Source organism: Corylus avellana, chromosome 6 (genome assembly GCF_965113065.1).
Source record: "Corylus avellana chromosome 6, dhCorAvel1.hap1.2, whole genome shotgun sequence".
In the NCBI taxonomy this organism is placed as follows: domain Eukaryota; kingdom Viridiplantae; phylum Streptophyta; class Magnoliopsida; order Fagales; family Betulaceae; genus Corylus; species Corylus avellana.
In genome coordinates this window covers 25,706,378-25,730,112 of record NC_142495.1, presented here as the reverse complement: position 1 = coordinate 25,730,112, position 23,735 = coordinate 25,706,378, and the positions used below count along the sequence as shown (strand labels likewise).

At 37.0% G+C, this 23,735-nt stretch overlaps 3 protein-coding genes across 8 annotated transcripts; 1 reads left to right on the top strand and 2 right to left on the bottom strand.

The window, feature by feature from the left end:
* Positions 1-8,893: 8,893 nt before the first annotated feature.
* LOC132188057 (F-box protein SKIP23-like) lies at positions 8,894-10,036 on the bottom strand. Its single transcript, XM_059602468.2, has one exon. The coding sequence runs from the start codon at positions 10,034-10,036 to the stop codon at positions 8,894-8,896; it is 1,143 nt and encodes a 380-aa protein (XP_059458451.2).
* Positions 10,037-10,321: 285 nt separating this feature from the next.
* LOC132188790 (cytochrome C oxidase assembly protein) lies at positions 10,322-13,065 on the top strand. 6 transcript variants are annotated; one of them, XM_088517448.1, is made up of 4 exons: positions 10,322-10,406; positions 11,343-11,557; positions 12,612-12,738; positions 12,817-13,065. In XM_088517448.1, exons 2-4 carry the CDS (start codon positions 11,364-11,366, stop codon positions 12,892-12,894), a joined length of 399 nt encoding a protein of 132 aa, XP_088373574.1. In that variant the 5' UTR covers positions 10,322-10,406; positions 11,343-11,363; the 3' UTR covers positions 12,895-13,065. The 6 variants fall into 6 exon arrangements, with proteins under 6 accessions (XP_088373574.1, XP_059459309.1, XP_088373573.1 ...); XM_059603326.2 differs by having other exon boundaries at positions 10,328-10,346; XM_088517447.1 differs by having other exon boundaries at positions 10,343-10,431.
* A 1,356-nt stretch (positions 13,066-14,421) lies between these two features.
* On the bottom strand, positions 14,422-20,162 carry LOC132187095 (Zinc finger (C3HC4-type RING finger) family protein). Its single transcript, XM_059601268.2, has 2 exons — positions 19,439-20,162; positions 14,422-16,761 (listed from the first exon to the last, which is right to left on the bottom strand). Exons 1-2 carry the CDS (start codon positions 19,664-19,666, stop codon positions 14,821-14,823), a joined length of 2,169 nt encoding a protein of 722 aa, XP_059457251.2. The 5' UTR covers positions 19,667-20,162; the 3' UTR covers positions 14,422-14,820.
* Positions 20,163-23,735: the final 3,573 nt, after the last annotated feature.

Below are 23,735 nucleotides of genomic sequence, written 5' to 3'. Positions count from 1 at the left end.
AATTTATTTTGTAATTGTATTGGGAAAATTAATTAATAAGTTTTTTAAAATTTGTTTGTTTAAAATTTTATTTAATATTTTAAACTTATATTAAAAAAAATTAAAAGAGATTTGGATATTCCACTTCCAGCCCAATCTCAGATTAAAATCATTAGTTTAGGATTGGCTTTGAGGTCCAAGAAAGTGAACCGGACAACAACCTTAAGATCCAGCCCATAGTGATCTTATATCTTATTGCTGAGCATATATAGCGCTTTCCAGCGTGAATTTCTTATGAATTTTTCTTTTTAGAGTTTTAGTAGGTGTGTTTTATGAATGTCAGTTGCATGTTTTTTTACTACAAATGTAGAAAACCCAGTCATTCTCTACGTCTCATTACTCTCTGTATCTGTCTACTGTGTAATACCTACCAGAAGCTTTCTTCACAACCCTTCATAGAAGCCATTCGAATCATAAATTTGAGAAGAATTAAAAGCGCTTGATTTTGGTATTGATGATTTATGATTTTGTTCATTGTCCATGTTCATCTTGCTAGCTTTTTGCCTTTGGGCAATGTCATCCGGGGTGCTTTACCAAAGTTTCTTCTTATTTGTTCTTCATTGACAAGTCTAGAGCGTAACAAAATGCTACTAGAGTTAGAGATTACTTTATAATTAGTTGTTGTAATAAACGAGCTTTTCTCCATGATTTTGATATGTTCAAAAAAATAAATGCAAAATGTTGCATTTTTTTCTTTTATACGTAAAATATTGCATTTCAAGTTCATGAAATGTGGAGATCTCAAAATCTTGAGATTTGATAGCCTGAGATCTTAACAGTGTATTTTCTATAAGGATTTTAAGGACATGTTATTCTAACTCTCAATTTGGTTGATAATTATTCATTATTTGGAAATCAATTGAAGCCATTTTCTTCGTCATACGAGTAGCGTCGCCGGGAAGCATGAGCCATGCAGCTTGATGCCGTGGAGTGATCTGCAAGGAAGACACAATTTGGGAAAAAAAGCGTCGCTCATCGGCGTTAAACACCAAAAACCTTCGCTCTTTAGAGAAATTAAAACAACGTCTCTGATTCTGATTGATAGACAAACAAAGGGGATGCCAGACATTGTTTATATATTAGTAGAGAGTACTTGTTCGACACGGACTAGGAAATCAGAATTCAACTAGAAAACGCACAACCTTTGGCAATTAAAAAAAAAAAAAAAAAAATTCTTGTTTATGGACCGGGTCGGGTAGTTTTCGGAAGCATATTTCTTCTTTTTTATGGACCGGGCAAAGTAGTTTTTGGAAGCTAATTTCTTATTGTAGATGGGTCGGGTCGGGTAGTTTCGGAAGCGGTGCGTTTTCGAAAGCAGAAGAGGAAAATAATCAACTCATTATCGAAGCTCTAAAAAATCCAGAGAAAATCAAGACATCTCTCACTCTCCCTCTTCGACTCTCTCTCTTTCGTCATTTTCTCTTTCTCTCTCTTAAATCTTCTCTTGTTTTGATTCAAGAACCATAGGGTGATGTGGTAGTTGCCTAAATTTATAAATTTGGTAATATTCATTGATAAATTACCAATTATTTCAAAAACTTAAGCTGATAAGAAGAGGTGAATTTAATCACTTAACCATTAAGTTAACATTTCTCCTCACGTGTGGGCTCAAAGCCTCAAACTCTATTTTTAATAGGTGGAGCCCAATACGTGGAATATTTAATTTAACTGGGGTGAATTGACAGAATCAAGATTCGATCCCAAGACCTCTGGCAAATCACCACTTTTCCCAAAAGCTTAAGAGAATAGGTAAATTTAACCACTTAACCATTACTTTAACACCCATGAGATTAAAGTTTCCTTTTATAGACCCAATACATAACTTTGTTGATATTCGGTTGATTTTGGGGAGTTGAGGGTGGAAGTACGAACGGGTGCTGGGATTACTTATTGGGTTTTTTGGGTTGCGTTATTTCGAATTTGGGGGCTTGATTTTATGAGTTCCGTTTCTATGATTTGTGTCACCTTGCCATCATAGTTGTTCCACCTTGAAGCAAGCATCAGTCTCTGGCTTTCTTTGGTGTTAAACTATTGGAATTGCGTGTAGGCATTAGAGGATTCCACCTAAGCTGAATTGTAAGTATTAATTCATAGGTGAAGATGGATGCACATCTAAGGGGTTGATTCGGGTTGTTAGCAAGTGAATAAAATGAAGGAAGCGTTAGTTTAGAATCAATTATGTTTAGTTAGACAAGTGGAGTTAGTTGACGTAGTTTTTCTGTTTATGTTGTAAACAGATTGTTAGTTTTTACAATATGTTATTTTGTTTTCATTTCTCAGTATATATACAACACTTCACTTGTAAGTCATTCACTTCAGTTAATACAAATATACAAGATTAAACTCTCTGTTTCCAATTTCCTTTCTCTGCTTCATACACTTGACATGGTATTAGAGCTTTTTTAAGGCTTTGCCATGGAATCTGCTATCCCTAATCTTTCTTTCTTCTTCATCTTCTCTCAATTCCGCTGCTATTTATGATGATCTATCATGAAATTCTCTCTATCTCCACCATGGAGATAGTCCTGGTTCACATATGGTTGTTCAACCATTGAATGGATAGAATTACATAGCTTGGAGTAGATCCATGATCATGGTTCTCACAGCAAAGAAAAAGCTAGGATTCATTGATGGTTCTCTGCCTCAACCATCATCTGTTGCTAATCCAAGTTTTCGCTCTTGGATGCGATGTAATAATATGGTGCTTTCATGGATCATGAACTCCGTGACAAAGGAGATTGTCATCAGCATTCTCTACATTACCAATGCTGAAACTATGTGGAAAGACTTGAAAGAATGTTTTTCACAAGGTAATGGTGCTCGTATTTTTGAACTGAAGAAATCTATTTTTGCTTTCTCTCAAGGAAATAATTCTGTCAATGCTTACTATACTACTCTCAAAGGGCTTCGGGATGAGTTAGTTAATTTTGAATCAATTCCAACATGTACTTGTGGTTGTAAATGCTCTTGTGGAATTATCAAGAAAATTATGGAGAATCGGGATAGGGATTATATTCTGCAATTTTTGATGGGGTTAAATGATGCTTATTCTCACATTTGTGGTCAACTTCTACTCATTGATCCTCTTCCCACAATGAATAAGGTCTTTTCTTTAATCATTCAAGAAGAAAGGCAAAGAATGTTCAAGTCTGCTTCGGTTAATCACAATCTGTTTCAAAACAGTGTTGCTTTGGTGTCTAGATCCCCTGTTTCATTAAACACTAACCAAAACCCCAATCAATTTCTGAAAAAGGATCGTCCTACTTGTAGTCACTGTGTAATACCCAAAAATAAATTAGGGTTAAGTACACTCTAATTATGGTGCTAGGGATTTGCTCCCATTTGATAAAGTGTAAGACCTTGGACTCTTTAAGAATTTACTATTGCACCGAACTTTCAACAGAGGTATCAATGCCTATAGTGCTGAAGAATCAACTTGTACATGGTAACCAATGAGTATGGGATCAATTACGGTGTGAAAGTTAAGGAATAATTCCTACCGGACGAGAAAGCATTGAGAATACCATCTTAAGAGGGAATCTTAGATTTTTGAATCCCAAGAAGGCACTCAAAAATATTGGGATGTATACTATGACATTCATCTTGGAAAGAGCTTTCCGGAATGGGGTCGCATGCGCAATTCTGAGACCTGTAGCAAAAGTTATGCCCGTTTCACTGAACACTGGGCAATCAATGAATAGTACACGAGCGCTCATGTGGGGATTAGACTGAGCGCTTGTTGCCTTTTTTTGGGACCACTGACAAAAGTTATGAATAGTACACGAGCGCTCGTTCCTTTGCAGAACTTTTCCTGCAACGCTTGAAAATAATTTTTTGCCCATTGTGAACAGTACACGAGCACTCAACCCTGTAGTACCAAGAGTGCTCAACCCTTTCCTTATATTTTCTATTTTGCCTTCAGCCTCTTCCCCTATAAACACTCCCACCCCCAATTTGTTCCTTTAAGCCTATTTTCATCCCAGAAATGCTGCTTGAGTGTTGTGTGAGCTTTTGAGTGTTTCTTTGGTATTCTTGGAGGAGAATGAGAGATTTCTTTAAGGTTTTGCTTCAATGAGGTAATCTTCTAAGTCTAGCTTGTTCCTTACTTAGTTATCATGTTTTTCATAGTTAGCTTAGTTGTTGGTTTGAACTTCTAGTTAGGTTGTTGTCTTTGATTTTGATTTAAGCTTGGTTTAGGATTTCCTTTCCATTAGACATTGTTTTGGGTTAGAAAGTGTTAGAAACCCTTTTTGTGGCCTTAGGACCAGTTGAGAAGGCTTAGGAGATTGTTGGACCAAACGAGGTTCTGTCTGAACCTCTCTGGCCGAGCGCTCGCCTAGAGACATTCCAAGCAACGTCGTCTTGTCCCTATGTTCTACCACAGCTGTTTTCTATTCTAGGATCATTTTAGCTCGGGTTTAAAACTAATGCTAGGTCTTTTCTCAGTATTCGAGGTATGGAGCCTGAATGGGATTTTACGGAGAAGTATTACAACCTAGGTGAGTACAAACTCATATGAATGCTTGTTGTTACTTTTTCCGCATTATTTTATATATCAAATATGAATATTTACAACTCTCATGAAATACATTTTGAAACTACTGTGAATTCTTTTTTTTGTAAAAACATATGTTGGTTAACAAGATAATGATGAGACTTGTAAAATACAAACAAGACTAATTGCATTGTATGACATGGTACAACAGTACGTGCGGGATAACGGTCATGGGCTTACCATACAGGTTAACTTTTATGGTCAAATGTGTGTGTGTGTGTGCGGGCCTTGGATCCAATGGTTTTCATGACCGGCATAGCCATAGCCAAATGGTTGGTCACTATAGGATGTACATCACAAGTAGCGTAGGTCACCCGAGGTCGGACTTGGTCGGGCTACTAGTGGTGGACGATATCATACAATATCCGGGGCACCAGTATTGAAGGCGGTGGTCCTGGGAAAAACAGGAACGAATAACAGCTTGTAAATAGACAGCAATAGAGAAACCACAAGCTAAGTTTCAAAGATCAGAGACGCCAGAAACCAAAAATGATTAATCAGCAATTCCACGGGGTCTCGGCAGCAGCAACAGAGGCAGTTCCATCACTTGCCAGCGGAAGTTGAGGAAATCAAATCAATTTTGACAGAGCTGTTACAAGATGTTGAAGATTGCCTTGTGGTTTGGCTTAGCTAGGCTAAAGGTAAAATCCACATTATCCAATTTTTGACCCAGCGTCGCAATGGTGTCACTGCATGATAAGAAAGAAATATTTCGTTTTTCTTTCACTAAGGATGATCGAAGTGGTGCTTCTTCCACATGTTCTTCCCCGCCAAGGAAAAGAGGAAAGTTACAATGCGACAGACACTTTTCATCATACTCGAGTAATTATAGAATTCCCTCTTGTGTCATTCCAAAAATGAGGTAGCTCTTAAAATTTCCATTTGATTAAAATTCAATAATGATCAATCACAAGCCCAATAGTGATTTTAAGAGCCACATCATTCTTGAAGGAAAACAAAAAGGACACAAAAGAGACTTCTAAAATTACTCATCATACTCATCTGTTCCAGTTCCATCATCCAAGGAAACAGGGCACATAATTTGGCTTTCTACGCTTGGTTATGTTGTTTAAGTGCGTGTGGAAATTTATTTTATTTCATTTTTTTCGTTTATAATTTTTCTTTTTGTCTAATTGAAAAACATTTAGGGTCATTGTTATTTTATTCACATCTTGTCTTCTCATGTCATGTGCTCTATGTTTATAAAGTTACACCACGGCACCATAAGATATGATTATGAGCAGTATCGGGACACGACATGAGAAGATAGGATGTGAATATGATTTTGCTTGGTACTGGGACACATGATGTGTCATACGGATAGCAAGACACACCACAACGAAGGACGGATCCGCGAAGATGTGGGCTACCAGTTGGATGGGTTTCTCCTAAGTGTACACCTATGGTGATGGTTTTTTGCTCGGCCACGATCTATCAGTCAAAAAAGATCCCCACTGCGGGGAACTTTCCTATGGCCACATGATTGAACTTATAATTTTCCTCTAGAACAAGCTAACCAGCATCACTCAGAGTTTAAGAAATGCAGAAAATGACTTATGGGGTAGTTAAGTCTCAATAGGAGATATGTTCATGAGAAACCGAAGAAAGTCTCATGAGTTAAAAAGCAAACTTCTTATATGATTATGCAACTTAGATTCATTTCATGCACGGTTACCATTTATTGTTGCAATTATTTTATTTCATAATCTAATACCATATGTGGCATGGAATTTTCTTAGCTAATGTTCTATCTTAAGATTTTACCTTATATGATGTGTTTACTTACTAAGTTGTGAAGCTTATTTCTTTCGCCCGTAAACCCTGTTTATAGATGTTGTTGCTAATGGTCTTATACATTATCTTCTTTCGGGATGGCATTCTCCTTGGAGTTTATAGGCTTGCTAGCCCAGACATTTGGCCCTATGAGGAGGACAACATTCTCACCCCTGTCACCGTTGTTCAAATTTAAGCACATGTATTATATGTACCTCGTTGTGAGCTAAATAAGTTGATACCTATGATCATTGGCTTAGTAATTCTATCGTGCAGATTATCATCACCATTTTGGTTATGTTTGGTACGCAGAATGGTTATTTTATTGTAAAAAAAAATGAATAGTCTTTATTAAGAATGAAAAAATGTAGAATAGAATAACTTTTATACTTCATTTTGTCCTTAGTGGGGGAGTATGTAATTTTATATGCAATAAATTACACTTAAAGAAAAAAAAAACATAAACGGGGTTGCAAGATGCCTGAAGCAACAAAAGCTTTTTTCAATCATGCTCTTTGTTCCTGTTTGCATATTTTTTCAAGCCTAGAGGGAATTGAAATTGAAGAATCATATCCATTTTGAACAAGTACCGGTTTGAAGAAAAATTTGAGGGAATTACATTTTACCTCTTAAAGTTTGGGTTTATTTTCAATTCGACCTCAAAGTTCTAATTTTTTACAATTTAGTAATTCTTTTTCACAAAGAAACAGTGATCACTTATATAGCTTTCTTCCCCAAAATGCCCCTTCTTGCTTATCTGTCGATTCCTCCCTTCTTGCTTCTTCTCCGCCACACCCACCAACGCCGCCGCCACCATCACCAAGAGACGCCTTAGCACCTCCCTCAGGGACGACACTGACCCAGAAACCAAGAGACAAGACCAAGACTCCTCCACCTTCAACGACACCGTTTTTGCCCGCACCACCACCACAAGTACTCGGAGTTCTTTCCCGAAGAGCCCTCAGACTCTGGGTTTGTTGGAAGAGATTATTCATGGGCTTTTTTCAAAACCCTCGTCCAAGAGATTTGACCCTCCAAAAACAGAGACCAATCTTCCACAGATTTCTGATATGTATGTGGATGGGTTGAAGAAAGGGCTAAAGAACGAGCATTTCTGATATGATATGTATTGCTCTGTTTGCTTCCCGAGAAAATGTAGGAAGGAATAGCAAAAGTAATTTATCTTTTTTATTTTTTCAATTTTCTGGATTCTTGGCTATTCAGGATGAGTTGGAACTTACTTTCAACTGACACTGTTTGGGATTGATTTCGTTTCTCATTCACAAGAAATAAGATTTGTTTGCTGAAATGCAATGCTCTGTTTGCTTCTCGAGAAAATGTAGGAAGGAAAAGCAAAAGGAATTCATCTTTTTATTTTTTCGATTTTCTGGATTCTTGGTTATTTAGGATTAGTTGGAAGTTACTTTCAACTGACACTGTTTGACATTGATTTCTTAGATTTCTAAAATTCAAGACGGCTTGTTAGATTCATATGTGACACTGTTAAAGAATGGCCGTTTAGATTCATATATGACACTGTTAACCCTTTTTTTTTTTTTTTTTTTTTTCGAAAATTGTTCGTTTCTTCTTCATTTGGGGATGAGGGCATTTTAGGAAAAAAAAAAAAAAAGTCAACACTTCGCAGTCAAAATGACTTACGGAACGGTCAAATTGCAAAAAATTGAAACTTTAGAGGTGAATTATAAAAATTAAAATTTTTAGAAATCGAATTAAAAATAGTCCCAAACTTTATGAAGTAAGGTGTAATTTTCCCGGAAAATTTTGTTATTTCCTCAACGGTGTCGTTTGCAGAATATAAGCTCCAAAAAGGTTCCCCTTGGTCACCTTAATTTTGTATTCTCTCATCAGTGTCCAGGATTTCCACTTTTTCATTTAGCGTAGCACAAAATATCTGTTAGATTAAGAAGCCAACAGCAAAACGCCCGACATTTGTTAATGTTTGAAGCTACCATGTGTGTCAGACTTAAACTAATGCTTTGTCATGGCATTAATGTTGTGGAAACATCTGTGAAGCCCGTGTATTGGTAGGTCTGAATATATCCTTAATCAAGGTAAAGAGTAGTACTGCTACATTTGCTTTCAACTTACTGTTTTGTGCTCTTAATTTTGGCGTCTTCCTTTCAAACCTCATGATCAGGTTTAACTTCCATAAGCCATGATGATTGTTTTACCATGTTGTTCTTCAATTGCAGTAGTAAGTTGTGAAGTGATTAATCTTTTTCTTTAGTATGATGATTGGGATTTAATAGTCTCATTGTCAAACCAAACTCAAGAATGTGCAAGTCTTATATTTACTATATCTTGATATGGCAACCAATAATTTGCATTCTTCAAATTCAATTTCAGTAAACTCAATACAGAGGATTCATTGATTGCTTGAATGGATCAAAAAGTCAGTACAACAGAACTGCGAGGAAGAATTACAAAAGAAAACTACAGTTCCCATGCACCAAAGACTATCTACAGAAAATAGAAAATTAAAAAAAGGGGCCGAGCGTTGTTTTGTCATGGAATAATCCAAAAGGGTGGCGGATCCATCCTCTCAGAGTAGAGGCAGCAGCATTGAACGCCTGTTTGTAAATTTCCTGATGCCAAGTTGAATTGGCCCAGATCATGCCCGCCATACAAGTAATCCTCATTCATCTGATCCCAATTATCATCGGTGAAGTAGATGGTATTGGATTCACAACCCTCATGAAGATCCCAAGTAGACAGCGACAGAGAATGATTTCCACCCAAAAACATTGTTTGGTCGGGTAAAGACTCCACCTTCTCCCATGTGTTGCGAATGCTGTCTAATTTGTAGACGTGGAATTGCTTTGTTCTGTACGGACAAACCAGAGGATGAGTATCCTCTGTATCAAGAAGGCCCGCCTCATCAATCGCTACACCCTCTGAGTTAAAAAAGTTGCCGAAAACACGATTCACAAGCAGAAGATCTCCCGACGATTCCACCAAGTAAAACCGATTCGAAAACTTGTCTTGTGGGAAGTTTTCCATGTCGACGTTTACAGTTGACTGCCCAGAAGGTCTGAAATTCATGATCTTTTTGGGAGGGTTGCTGCGAAAATCCCACAGTTGGACGGAGCCAGAGTCTGTCAAAGCATAAAGCTGATTGTTGTAGCAGATGATATCAGAATACTCTTCTCCGCGCGAGCCAGTGCCACCGAGGTCGCTCCAAGTGTTGTCGAAATTGTTACAAAACGCAAGCTTTGATGGGGTTCCGTAGATTACTACCACCACGGCAGATTTGTTGTCTTCGTCCAACAAAAAAACAGCTTTGGAAATAAAGTGCTTCCGCAAGTGTTCGACGAAGTAGGCTTCGGGGACGGCTGGTTTGAGTTGAGCAGGAAAAGATGGGAGTTGAATTGTGGCGTTGGAGAAGGGATTAAAGAGATGTGGGTTTGCTTTTTCATCCAAAAGAATGAGACAGCCGTGAGAGGAGCCGACGCACCAAGCGTCAAGGAACGGCTCGAATACGTTCTTGATCTTGTAAAGCTTTTTCTCTGCGAGGTTGAGGAAGCAACGGGTGTGAGTAGGGGTGTGAGTAGCGTCGTCTTCTTCGTCGCCGGGAACTGGAAGCATGAGCCATGCAGCTCGATGCTGTGGAGTAATAGGCAAGGAAGACACAATCTGAAAGTGATCCATCGGCGTTGAACACCACACTCTTTAAGTCTCTGATTCTGATGGTTAGACAGGCGAAGGGGAAGCCGTACTTGTTCGACACGGAGTAAGATATTATACTTCAACTGCGAAAACGCACCGCCTTTGGCAATTTAAAAAAGAAAAAAAAAATTCTTGATAGTTTCTTCTTTTTATGGACCGGGCCGGGTAGTTTTCGGATGCTAACTTCTTGTTGTATATGGGTCGGGTCGGGTATTTATCGAAAGCGTCAAGCGTGCGTTTCCAAAAGCAGAAAAGGAAAATAATCAACTCGTCGACTATCTCTCTCGTCATTGTCTCTTTCTCTGTCTTAAACCTTTCTCTTGTTTTGTTTCAAGAACCGTAGGATGATGTGGTAGTTGCCTAAATTTCTAATTTTGGTAATATCCATGAGATTATAGTTTTCTATGATAGACCCATTACATAACTTTGTTGATATTCGGTTGATTTTGGGAGTTAGGGTGGAAGTACGAACGGGCCTTGGGTTTTTTCCTGGGTTGCATTATTTCGAATCTGGGGGCTTGATTTTCTGAGTTACGTTTCTGTGATTTGTCTCGCTTTGCCATCATAGTTGTTTGATTTATTTTCGATGAAGATGAAGTTTGCCTAATTTTTTTTATTGTACCGTTTAATTTTAATTTTAATTTTAAGTTTTTAAAAAAACTCCTAAACCTAAAACATCATTTTCTTTCCTCTCCACTCGATCGTCACACACGCTCTCACGCCGCCTCCCTTTCTTTCTCCCTCACTCTCGGACTCTCAGTGGCCTCATATACTCACTCTCAACTCAAACTCTCATTTTCTCTCCTCAAAGGAAACGGGAGAGGCAGAGAGAGACTAGCGGAGAAGAGAGAGAGGGCGGGCGAGAGGCAGAGAGAGCTCGTGAGGGAGGAGGCGCCGCCGTGGGTGGTTGAGCAGCACCGTGGTAGGTGAAATCGTCTTCCATAGTTTCGATTCTCAGTTGGGTTGTAAATGGGTGTTTAATTTTCTGGGTATTCTGGAATGATTTGGAGGGGATGAGATTCTTGAGGGAAAGAAATAGAAAAGGAGAGGGAAGAAATCGTTGGCGCCAGCAGTCAAATAAAATAATCTATAAAATAAATAACATTTGCTTTTTGTCTCTTTAGATTTGAAGAGGAGTTCTGATAGCTAGTTTGAAAAATGGGGTTTTTTGCAGATTTTGTTAAATTTTTTGACAAATGCTAGAAATGGCTAGTTTGATGCGGATGCTCTTACCCCAAGAAGTCGTGTTATGCTTATGAGTGATGTTGATGTTGATGTTGCTATGCAGGTGCTCTCATGGTGTGCAGAAATGACAACCATTGAGAATTCAATGAGTCAGTCGCGTAAAACTACTAAGGTTGTCTCTATCGCTGCTAAGCTTCAGAATTCTGGATCTTCATTTAGGCGATGGGGTAAAAAACACCCATTTATCAGATATGGGCTTCCGATGGTCTCGCTCACAGTGTTTGGTGCACTTGGTCTTGGTCATCTCCTGCAAGGCAGGTTAGTGCTATTGTTACTATGAATTTACAAATTCCAATTATTCTGATCGCACTGTTAATTGTGAAAAGATGGAAATATAAATATATGACATGAAGTGAAAAATGTTCAATCTTGTCCAACATTCTCTTCTATTTTCCAGTGAGACATTGTTACATCTTTGACTGAGCATGTTCACTTGGTGTGTGAATGTAATATTAACTTTAAGGGGTTGTTGTGTTAACCTTGTGGACAAGTAGCTTAGCTTGTTTTCGAAGCAGATTGTATAGCCAGATTGCTGGAAATTTCACAAATCTGAGTTGTAATAAGATCTCAGAGGTTTTTACTTGTAACCGTTGGATATCTGTCCCTGTTGCATCACATGTTCTTCTATCATTTGTATATTGATGCAACCAATCATAATTGACGCTTTTGACTATAACACTCTCCTACTTAGGGTGGGAGTCGGATAATTCGGTTACGAAAATGGGGTTTTCGCATTTCACACCACCATTGGCGGTAAAGTTGTAATTTTCACTGACTTATTCTGCCAACTTTTTGTTCCATTACCGAATGACGGTCGGTAATGTCGGTTCGGTAATATCGGTAAGTAAAGAAGTAAAGAAATAGAAAATTGGTCGGCAAAGTTGGTTGGTGTCGGTTGGTTCAGTTAGAAAATGTTATTCCACCTACCAAACTGAGTTTATCAGGAATAGAAAAAGTCTACCGGCCATCGGTTAAGCAGTGTCGGTGATGTCGTCGGTAGGCGGTTAATTTGCCCACCCCTACTCCTATTGGTAATTGAGATGTGAAGCCCTCTTCTACTTCTAAGTCATCCTAATTGTAGGTATAAACTAATTATTAGCTCATCTCTTTGTAGTTAAGATACTCCATTTTCTGCAGTAGCCTTTAAGGCTGTACACAAAGGAGTAGCATACAAAGTGATCTTGTGTCAGTCTTTTGTCACTTTCCTAAGCCATTTCTGCAGTAGTCTTTTGTCAGTTGTCATCATCATCATTTCTTTTTTATTTTTTCCTCTTCTTCTTCTTCTAAAGCGTGGTGGCACTTTGTAGTTCAGCAAGGACATTGCTAAGGTAAAGGATGATCAGGAATGGGAGATTCTTGAGACTAGAAAAGCACTGTCCAGAACGGGGCCTATAGAAGCATATAAACCGAAAAAGATTTCTTTGGAGGAGGAGCTAAAGGTAAAGGACTTTTGCTGGCATTATTCACTACATAATCAAAGATCATTTGTGGCTCACCTCTCTGTTTGTGTGTTATAGGCTTTGCAAGAGAAGGTGGACATAAACAACTACGAGTACAAGAGAATTCCTAAACCAAATGAGGGCAAGTCAGGCTAGTTTTTGCATTCTGCCTGCTGCATAATCTCAGCTTTTGGATTTCTTTTTTTGGTTGTCAAAAAACTATCCACTTTGTATGAATTTACTTTTGTACGCAATAAATTGCAGTTCAAGAAAAAAATATAAACTGGGTTGAAAGATGCTTGAAGCAACAAAAGCTTTTTACAATCATCCTCTTTGTTTCTGTTTGCATATTTTTTCAATCCTTGAGGGAATTTAAAATGAAGAATATGAAAAGAAAAAGAAAAAAAGAGAGCACTGCACAATTTGAGATGTACAATGGAGGCTGTGGTCCTGGGAAAAACAGAAACGGATAGCAGCTTGTAAAGATACAGCAGCAGAGAAACCACAAGCTGAGTTTCAAAGATCAGAGACGCCAGAAACCAAAAATGATTAATCAGCAATTCCACGGCGCACCCCCCCCCCTCCCATCAGCAGCGGAGGCAGTTTCATCACTTGCCAGCGGGAGTTGAGGGAATCAATTCAAATTTGACGGAGCTGTTACAAGATATTGAAAATTGTGTTCTGGTTTCTTACCTAGGCTAAAGGCAAAAAAGGCTAGCAAGTTTGACACGACTCACGAATTCAACACAAAGTTACAGGGTTTGGGTTAGATCTAAACAGGTTCGAGTCATAATTGGCTTTTATTTTTGTTTCTACCAGGTCAACTTGCTTCACCAGTAGGTTACCTGCATAACCCTTTTTTTTTTTTCCTTTTTTTTTATATATTAAAAAAAAAAAAAAATGCCTAACATATTTACCATGTAAACTTTATACTTTGAAATTTACTATTTGCTTTGATGGAGTTGAAAATTGTTAATCTTTGTAAATTTTTTATTTTTTTTATTTTTTTTTTTACATGTCCACATAAAGGAACAAGAGGAGAATAAATTTTTTTATCATATGCTAATTTGTTAACAATTAAAACTATTATGTTTTTATCATATTGTAATTTGTAAATTATATTGAAGCCCAATGGTATTATTATTACAATATTTTTCATATTTTTCCTTCAAAGATGTTGGGCCGTATTGTATTGCTACGCCTTGTGAATAAACGGGTTATGTCAACCAGACAACCCGTTATTATAAACAAGCCAAATAAGTCGTGTTGAGTTGGTTATTTTTTGTGTGTTGTTGTGTTTTATAGTTCAACTTGTTTATCTAAACAGGTCACCCTAGTCGTATTAGGTTGACCCACCAACCCATTTTGTCATCCTAAACAAATGCTTACTACCCATTTTGCCATCCTAAACAAATGCTTACTATGGCGTCGCAATGGTGTAACACCACCTTTGCATGATAAGAAAGAGAGTTCATTTTCCTTCAGAAGCATTTTAGACTAGCTGAGGATGATCGAAGTGGCGCTTTTTGCCATCGTACTCATCTGGTCCAGTTCCACCATCCAAGGAAACATGGCACATAATTTGTCTTTCTGCGCTTGGTTATGTTGTCTATGTGCATCGTTTTAAAGAGCACTTGTAAATGAGTAGTTGGTTGTACACAGGCACAACGAAGTAAACGGAGCTAAATGGAAAGAATCGAGAGCAAGTAAATTAAATATTAGGTGAAAGAGTTCAACCAACCATTTTCACAATTACAAACTTATACCCAGTTCTCCCAAAGAGAAAAATCATTCATCATTATGTACACCACCCCCAAAACGACACAAAAATGAAGAACATATGCTGTAAACCCTACCTAGGTGTCCTCTTTTACTCCCAAATATATCCTTTCGCCCTTCTTTCCCCATCTTTATTCATTTACACATATATAAGATAGGAGCAAAACCACAGCCCAAAAAAACCCCTCTTCTTATCTCTCCAATTTATCACCCTCCCCAGAACAAAAATTAAAAATAAGGAAAATGAGAAATGCAACAAAAAAAAGCTATTTGAAGATGACCCCCACAATAATCCTGCAAAATTTACCTTGGCTTCGGTTGTAACCCGAATGACAACAATGGTTGGGTAAGCCTCTGGGCTGATGGACTGCCTAGTAACATAGCCTGAGATCGAGTAAGCATCTCGACCATTGATGGAGTTTGATAAGCTTGGATAAGACTTGAACCATCAGTGGAGTCACCTCTTGCTGTTGCTCTTTGCCATGAGTGTGAGCTGAGTCCAGAAAGAATATACGCTCTCCCAGATGCCTCATATACATGCCTACTCGCCATCCTCTCTTGCATTTCCTTGAGCTCAGCATCCAAAGCAATGCAAAGCCGGTCATGAGATTTGGCCGAAATGGTCTCTGCCAACACTCTTCGGCAATTTTCAAGAAGTGAAACTGCGCCAGCTAAGTCTCCGTGCTCAGCTGCAACTCGTGCCTGTGCCATTGCCTCAGCTGCTTGGAGCCTGTTACGTTGCCGGTCTACCTCTATCGACACTACCACTTGTCCAACTATCTCAGGCCTCTCAATCCTAACTTCTTCACTCTCCAATGTTGTCACCTCTTTAGTTAAGGGATCCTTGAAAACACATCTCACCTTTATCAATGATGTTTCACTACTCGAAGGCTCTGCAGGTACATCAACAGAAACCAGAAAGTCCCTCTCTTCATCAGCATACAAATCTCCAACATCAATAAATCCTGTGCGTCCATCAGCCATCATACGGCTTGGGTAACTTCCTGCTTTCAGTGAGACAAGGTGGGTTTTTGTGTGCACACATTCAACTCCCACTTGGAGCTCCTGCACTACAACACTCAAAAGCCCCCCAATGCATTGTGCAAATGCATCCTGGATCACAGCTTCGGTCTCAATGAAAGAAAATGTCCCTCCAGAAGTCTCTGAAATTGCGTGCATAGATGAAGCATCATGATCCACACCAAATCCAAAAGCATGCACTGGAATCTGAAATCCTGTATTGTTACCACCATGAATAGATAAAGGGAGGAGTAACTGGTAATTTGGTTTAGGCTGGTTAATACCAGAGCCACTGACAGTATAAGTGTCTTGCCCATCAGACAACAGTATTATACTGGCCACTGGCTTCTTGTCTCTTCGGTCTTCCATTATCTTGGCACCCTTTCTCAGCCCTTCAGCAATGTTGGTCCCACCATTTGCAACCAAAGAGTTGACAGCTTGCAATGCCTGTTGGCGCCCCGCGTCAGACATTCGACGAAGGGGAAAGAGGCGACGGGCCGTGGAGGAGAAGGCAATAACTGAAAGCCTGTCATTAGAGCCAAGGTTCTGTATGACAAACCCCATAGCTCGTTTAAGCAATGCAAGCTTGGTACCTGCCATGCTACCGCTGATGTCAAGCACTGTGACTAGGTCGACTGGAGCACGAGGAGTCTGAGAAATTTGTGGCAAGCTAGCCTGGCTTCTGCTGGGGTTTGTTCTATTAATTGAAGCAGAGGCTTTGAGATGGACCAAAACAGTGAAGTTATTGCAAGAATTGGCCCGAGTAGCAGCTGAAACTTCTGGATATGTTTTTATCTCTATTGTGTTAACAGTACTGTCCTCTGCAACATTCTTCTCGCAACAGCTTCTTTCAGAAAATACAGGCTCATGACCTAAGGATTCATCATCATCAAATACAGCCGGCTCCGCAGCTTGATATAGTGGCATGATATGCCGCCGATTTGAATCTCTTCGAGTTGGAGGTAGTCGGCGGACAACAGTCATCAAAGCATCATTTTGGGGCCAACCTACTGGGCTGATTGATGCCCTCCTAGGGGGAGGATCCAAACTAGGACCTTGCACAGGGATTTCTTTCCATTTTGCTCTGCAAACTGGGCAGATTTGGTTGCCATGTTTAACATTTGAAGCGATGCAGTGGAAATGAAACGAATGTGAGCATTCTGCAGTGAAAATTGCGTGACCACCACCTTGTTTCATTTTGGTCAAGCATATCGAGCAGATTTGCTGAAAATGTAAAAGAAAGCAACCAAGATGAGTAAATAGAGTATTGAACATATGCACGCACAAAGATCTGAGAGAAAGCACTTCAAAATCATAATTATAATAAAATATCTTGTTATCAATTTCACAACAAATAATATTCTTCAACCACATCATATGCTTTACAAATTTTATAGTTAGGTTTAAATTCCATTGTTTGTGACTGGTATGCTTCAACAATATTGTTAAGGGCAGCAATAAGCTACATCACAAAATTCCCACAAGTAAAAAGAGTGGCACAATTTGCAGAAAGTAAATAAATACTCATATTAGTATCATTTGGGGAGTATGTAAAGGTCTAACTTAGCCATCATACTCACTGAACACTGTGATTTAAAGAAACAAAGTAATCTGACCAACGTTTTTTACCAAGTTCAGTTAAGACATTGCACTACGAACACATTAAAAATAGTTCCATGCGATTTCATTTTTGTGAAGAAGTTTACGAACATATAAGCATTTCAGGCAACTAATTTCAAGTATAGTTGGGAGTTCGTAAAAAAAGGTTAGTAATTAGTATAAACAACCAGGGATAGGATCATAAGAAGAGAAGCACATCCACCTTAAGCAAGTTTAAATTCATTTAATACTTCGAAAATAATTTTGCACTACTTAATAGGAGCCTTTATTTTTGTTCTCTTTCCTTTCTATTTTTATTTCTCCATGTGGTTCCTGTACCATTGTGTTTTCCCAATTGCTTATTTGAGGATACTTTTCTCATCTTGTATTAAGCTATGTGCCAAAGTCCAAGTTGTTCTACCTGAATTATCATAAAGCATCATGCATGGCAGAGCAAGAAAGGCACGAATTCATGACTTATGACTACAAGAAAATAGGTGGTCAAATAAGGTGTCTATGCCAATAACGACTAACTTTAATCAAACTCAGACAGGGTAATGGTTGCCTACCGCATATATGTGTGTTCATCATTATGTTCTTATACTTGGGGCATGTTTGAAATTGCGTTTCATGGGCCTAAAAGTGCTTTTAACACTCAAAAAGTTCATTTGAAAAAAAAATACTCATTTGATAAAAAAAATTAAAAGTGTTTTTAAGGATCCAAAAAGCCTAAAATGGCCAAAACTCACTTTTGGCAAAAGCTTAAAAATGATGCTTTTGACAAAAAACATTGGACTTAAAAGCTCTATTTGTCAAACGCAATCCCAAACAGGCTCTTAACCAATTTATCAATTAAGTTTTAAAACAGGAGGGTAATCAGTACTTTCTAGTATTATAGCGCATTTAACATGAGATATTCTTCTCTCTTTTTTATTTTTTTTCATACGTCTCTTTTTTGATAAGCATGTAGCATGAGAGATCGAAGGATTAGACTTTTCCAGCCCATTTTCCACTAGGCAAAGGAGATTGCAAGTGGCAAGTGGCTGTTTCTACCACCAGCAATAATTGTAGCTGTGGGTAGCTTTTCCTATGAGCTGACCAAGAAAAGAAGTAGAAATTTTAAAAAATAATAATAATCAATCACAAAAACACAGCTAAGCTGAAAAAAAAGTCAAATGTTAGGTATCCAACATATAGAGGGCAAAATAGGAAACATAAAAGCTAAAAATCAAAGGTGTCGCTTTTGAATGGTTATCAAGAAGGTAAACATTGTCACCGTCCTTAATGATGAACCAGGGCTTTTAAAAAAAAACTCGAGAAACAATTGGAAAATCTATCATCAAAGGGATGGAAATCATAAATTTCCCTTTCCTTTCTTGCATCTTTATTGAAATTCCCTGCTAGAAAGCTTGCAAATTAACAGTCAAACGGAGGAGTTTAGCAAACAAGCTACTTTTATTCACTCCAAAAGAAGCAGGAAAAGGAAAGGTAAAACCTGTGGTCTTCTTTTACTAGTAAGGCAAACAAGAATGGTCCTGAAAAGGACGTATGCCATAACCCCACAAGCCTAATTAAGGATATGAAAGCAACATGACAACAAATGCCAATCTCGTTGGTTTCTTACACGCCTCAAAAATTGCTAAGAGATGATTAGACCAAATAACAAACACGGGAGTTTTTGATTTTATAAATATATATTTCTTCTCAAAAAAAATAAATAAATAAATACTGATAGATACAGAAACTGATATTTTCAACCTATTTACGAGGAAGTTAGAGCAAACAAGGAAGATTCCTATGATTGAAAACGTTGGATGTAATTACATCGTATGCTGACATGTAGATGAAAACGAAACCACAGTCGTAATTGAGATGGCAAAACTTTCAAATCACATATCCAAACAAGGTAAAATAAAAATAAAGAAATTTCAAAGATCTTTAACTTGTCCATGTCATGAGAAAAGTAGAAGAAATGCTTAAAAGAAAACTTTTATTGATGAGGAAAAAAAAAAAATCTTCGAGAAGAAAATAAATTAAATTCTTGTCACATAACTATCCATTATTTAGTACCCAATCAAAAAAGAGATCTCCATTTTCCATTAATTTGTAAAACTCCACCAAAGCAACTAGCTGCCTCAGTTGTCCTATTTGAGCTGAGTTTGTTCAAAATAAAGAAAACCTAACCCAGAACTTCATATCATCTTCTCCCTCCATTTCCAAACGAGAGCAAAGCTCAAAGGTTAAGAGTTTAAAAAAAAAAAAAAAAAAAACCATGAAACTCGTATGGTAAACAATTTGATACCTTGGACGATTTGCTACCACTCCTGGACAGCCTTAAACCGTGAGAAGACGGTGTCGGCGTGCTCGGACCCGACGGACCGGAGGCCCAATTGGCCGGAGAGAGAAGAGCAGCATCGGAGAGCCTCTCAGAGCCCTCAAGAGAAGGAGCAGAGTCCTCTAAAGTTCTCGGGACAAGCACACAACGATTGAAACCCAGTGCCAGCTTCGCTTTCCTCCATTTGCTCCCCATTTTTGGGTCTCAGATCTCTCAAACAAGCAAACCCAGAAGAAGAACAAAATCCAAGAAAGACAAAAATCGTTGAGACCAAAGCAAAACCCAGATCTCAAACAAGCGCTTATGTTGAGCCAAGCTTCTCTCTCTTTTTTCTCTTTCTCTTACCCGAGAGTCCTTGGAATGAGAGAGGGAGAAATGGGGCTTTAGTAAAAGTGGAATGGAGCACGAACACCAAGATAGAGAGAGAGATAGACAGATAAGAACGAGTTCCAATGGGGGTGTTTATATATTTGCAGAAAAATGTAAAAAGACGGGGGCTTTGAGGGGCTTACAAAATGTCAAAGGGAGGGACTGGGTCGTGGGAGAATGGGGAGATGGAGTGTGTAATAGTCATCTTCTTGGTTCTCTCGGCCGCCATGGAAGAGAGAGGGAGAGACAGAGAGAGTAGTGGGTATTTTAGAGGATTTTCATTTTGACCTGCTCTCTGCTTTGTTGGGATTTTTGATGGGTGGTAAAAGGACATAAATAAAAGCACGTTTTGGTTGAATTGGGAAAGCTAGCTACTTTACCCCTTGTCAGCTTCCATTTCCTGTATTACCCCTCCTTTTTTTTTATCTATTTATCACTCATGCCATGTCGTGCTCGTGGACCTCTACTCCTCTCTTCTTTTCTTTTCTCTTTTCTCTTGTCTTTTTTTTTTTTTTGTTTTTTTTTTTTAAAAAAAAATGTAAATCTAGCAAAAATAAATAACAAGTGTTATTCATAATAAAAAATATATTTTCAAAAATTATAAGAAGCGGCTTTTTTTTTTTTTTTTTTTTTTTGTCTTTTTAAGTTTTGGTCAAACATTGCAAACTCAATAATACATAAAAGATGTTTTTAAGAAGTAGCTCAATCGGTTATAAACTACGCCTTATGAGACAGATGTTACTAGCTCAAATCCCCCTCCCCCTTTTATGTGGACATGTCAAAAAAAAAAAAAAAATCCATAGAAGATATTAGAAAAATCAAAATATTGGGAGGATATTATAACGGGGACTGAGTTTTCCTCCAACTTATTCTATAAAAATAACATGTGTCATTTTTCATGTGAGAGGCACATGTTTTTTAATTATCATGTGAGAAGTACAAGCTTTTTAAATAAAATTTCTTTCAACTTTGTCCTTACAATTAAAAAAAACATGTGATTCTCACAAATAGATAACACATATCATTTTTATATAATAGATTGGAAGAATTTTCTCCAACTCAGTTTAGAAGAAAACTCTGGTAATAAGAGGGACCCAAGATTTTATCATTTATCTAAATTGATACATTATAACTTTCATATTTCTTACACAATTAAAATAACATTTGGCATTTAAAATTCCAATTCTATCTCTCTCTCTTCATGGTTGTTTAATAACTTTAATTTACTAAATATAGACTAGTTCAGTCCTCTTACTTTTATTTCTCTAAAAATTAAATAAAAAAAAATTAAAACTCTTTTAACTTTTATATCACATCAATTAATGCTTAATAATTTTCAAACAAAACAAAAAAATAGTACCTTTGTCACAACATTAAACTCCCTTGAGCATCCAAGTCCTAGACCCTCTAGAAGATGGTTTTGAATCGCTCCCAAGCCTGTCACTGTTGCCCACCAACTCCTTCAATTGACCCAAGCTGCAGCTACGTGCATGCAAGGGAATCGGAGCAAATTCTAATTTATTTTTTTTAACCTTTTTTTAATAGAATGAAAATTTTGTTCTCAAATTATAGTTGCCCTTTAAAGCTGATTTCAAATTCGACAGTCTAACATATTCAATTAAATGAAGTAGATTAGAGTCAATGTGTACCTGTATTGACCCACCCTGAACATTTTAGGACTGATAATTACTGACACGACCTGCAATCCAATATAAAGTTAATGAATTAAAGTTAAAAAGCTTGACCCGCTTAATTTAATTATTGAGTTAGAATTTACTTATATAATTTTAAACCATGTATCAACTCCGACAACCTGGTTCGAACTTAACACACAAATACTAAAAATTATTTTCCTTTTATGTCCTGTCGAAACATTAAAAAAAAAAAAAAAAAAAAAAGCCAATAGATTTCAAACATAATCCATGTTCGTGGGGAGTGGCTAGAGATAACCGTGGCTTTCACCTTTTGGGAAATGGGCGACAGTTTGCAGTATTTTTAGTGTTAGTGGCTGCCTGTCAAATCTCTTCTCTTCTCTCTCTTTTATCTCCAAAACATATCTTTTCTTCCACTATTAAAATAATTATTGATAATCAAATTGTTTAGTTTAGTGGGATTATACCCTAATCTTTTTTCTAGAGGCCGCCATAATAATAATATAATTGAGAACAAAAAAAAAAAATAATAAAAAAAGGGGATTCCCCATTGGTACATGTATGCATCAAGTTGATGGAGGGGGGCTGGCCCCCCATGCATGATGATGAATCATTGTTGGGCATGAGTCAAATGGTGGGATTTTCTTAATGATGATGATGCCAATTTCTTTCCACCCACATGAGATGATGATAAGTATGCCACACGTGCACATCATCACAGTAGCCGTATTGTGCTTCCCATGTCAACCTGTTGACATTAATCCTACATCCCCATTCCTTTTTCGTCATTGCCCATCTAATCTTTATTTTTCAATTTATTTAATAAAATTGCCTTTTGGCGTTTCCTATGATTCATAATGGCCGGTTTGGCAACCATCTCCTTCATTTTCTATTTATTTATTCAACCTTAAAACTATTGCAAAACAATTTTATTCTTTTTTTTTTCCAAAAAAAAAAAAAATTCAAAACTCATTTTTAGACAATTTTGTAGGCCAAACGCGTACCTTTAAGCAAAATCATATAAATAAATAGTTCTGTTTGGAAGTGCATTTCAAAAAGATTAGCTATTTGAAAACATTAAAAAAAAAAAATCACATGTTCGCGTAGTAGACAAGATTCGGTTTGAAAAGCATACAATTTTAAAGGTAATCTAATTAACTTCTTTTTTTTTTTAAATCGTAAATTTTACCAAATACTTAAATACATTTGTTTAAAAATCATATTTTTACTAATTATGTTTTAAAGTTATTATTGTTTTCAAATAGTACATTTTAAAACTATTAAACCAAACGGCCCCTTAAGATATATCTTCATTTTTTTAATTCCTTTTTGCTAACAAACACTATAACCCATGGAAAAGCTACATAACCATGTATATTTTTCTTTCTTTCTTTCTTATACTATAAAAAATAAAATAGCTTAAAGTCAACTTAACCTCCTCAAACTACCACCTTAATGACAATCTATCCCCCAAATTATCAATTGCGACAATTTACCCTCAAAACTACTAAAACAATAACAATGTACCCTCAATTTAACAAAATGATAAAATTACCCTAACTAAAACAAAAACTAAATACTATTTTTTTTTTTTTTTCAAAATTTTAAGGATATTTTTGTCTTATTAAAATTTTTATAGGGGTAATTTCATCATTTTAATAGTATTGGTGGTATATTGTCATTGTTTTGATAGTTTTGGAGATAAATTGTTATTGGAGTGATAGTTTAAAAAAGTTAAGTGGACTTTATCCAAAAAAATAATACGGGATAATGATTTTCAACAATTTATTGCCTAAAGCAATTTAAACAGCACATGTGAAAGAGCTACATAAAACATTAAAACTCACTTGCTTAAATAAATAATAAGAAATATTAGGTGTTGTTTTAATATATAAATAATTGAACAATTTAAAATTTATTTAATGAGATAAATCTCTTATAAACTATCTCACGAGAAGTTAGGCCGAGACTTGGGCAGCAAATTGATGGACCCAATCCGAATAAATGGGAATTTGGAGCATGAAAAGACAAAGTAGCTAGCTAGGCTCCCTAGTTATTATTATTAAATATTAATTTGGAAAAATCTCCCAAAAAAAAACAAAACGTTGAATTTTCCAATTCCACCTAAAACGATGCGTTCAACTCATAATATCGAGTAAAGAAATACGAATTCCAATTTTCTCATTGGAGAAGTTTCCAATATTCCTGCTCTCAATTTAAAAACTAGCTGCGGGTCTAGTGCT

Excerpts from the sequence above, each read along its gene's own strand:
- LOC132188057 (XM_059602468.2), bottom strand. The coding sequence starts at position 10,036 with ATGGATCACTTTCAGATTGTGTCTTCCTTGCCTATTACTCCACAGCAT.
- LOC132188790 (XM_088517449.1), top strand. The coding sequence starts at position 11,304 with ATGCTTATGAGTGATGTTGATGTTGATGTTGCTATGCAGGTGCTCTCA. Across the intron at positions 11,558-12,611 it reads GGTCATCTCCTGCAAGGCAG|CAAGGACATTGCTAAGGTAA; the intron begins GTTAGTGCTATT and ends TTTGTAGTTCAG. Across the intron at positions 12,739-12,816 it reads CTTTGGAGGAGGAGCTAAAG|GCTTTGCAAGAGAAGGTGGA; the intron begins GTAAAGGACTTT and ends TGTGTGTTATAG.
- LOC132187095 (XM_059601268.2), bottom strand. The coding sequence starts at position 19,666 with ATGGGGAGCAAATGGAGGAAAGCGAAGCTGGCACTGGGTTTCAATCGT. Across the intron at positions 16,762-19,438 it reads GTGGTAGCAAATCGTCCAAG|CAAATCTGCTCGATATGCTT; the intron begins GTATCAAATTGT and ends TTACATTTTCAG.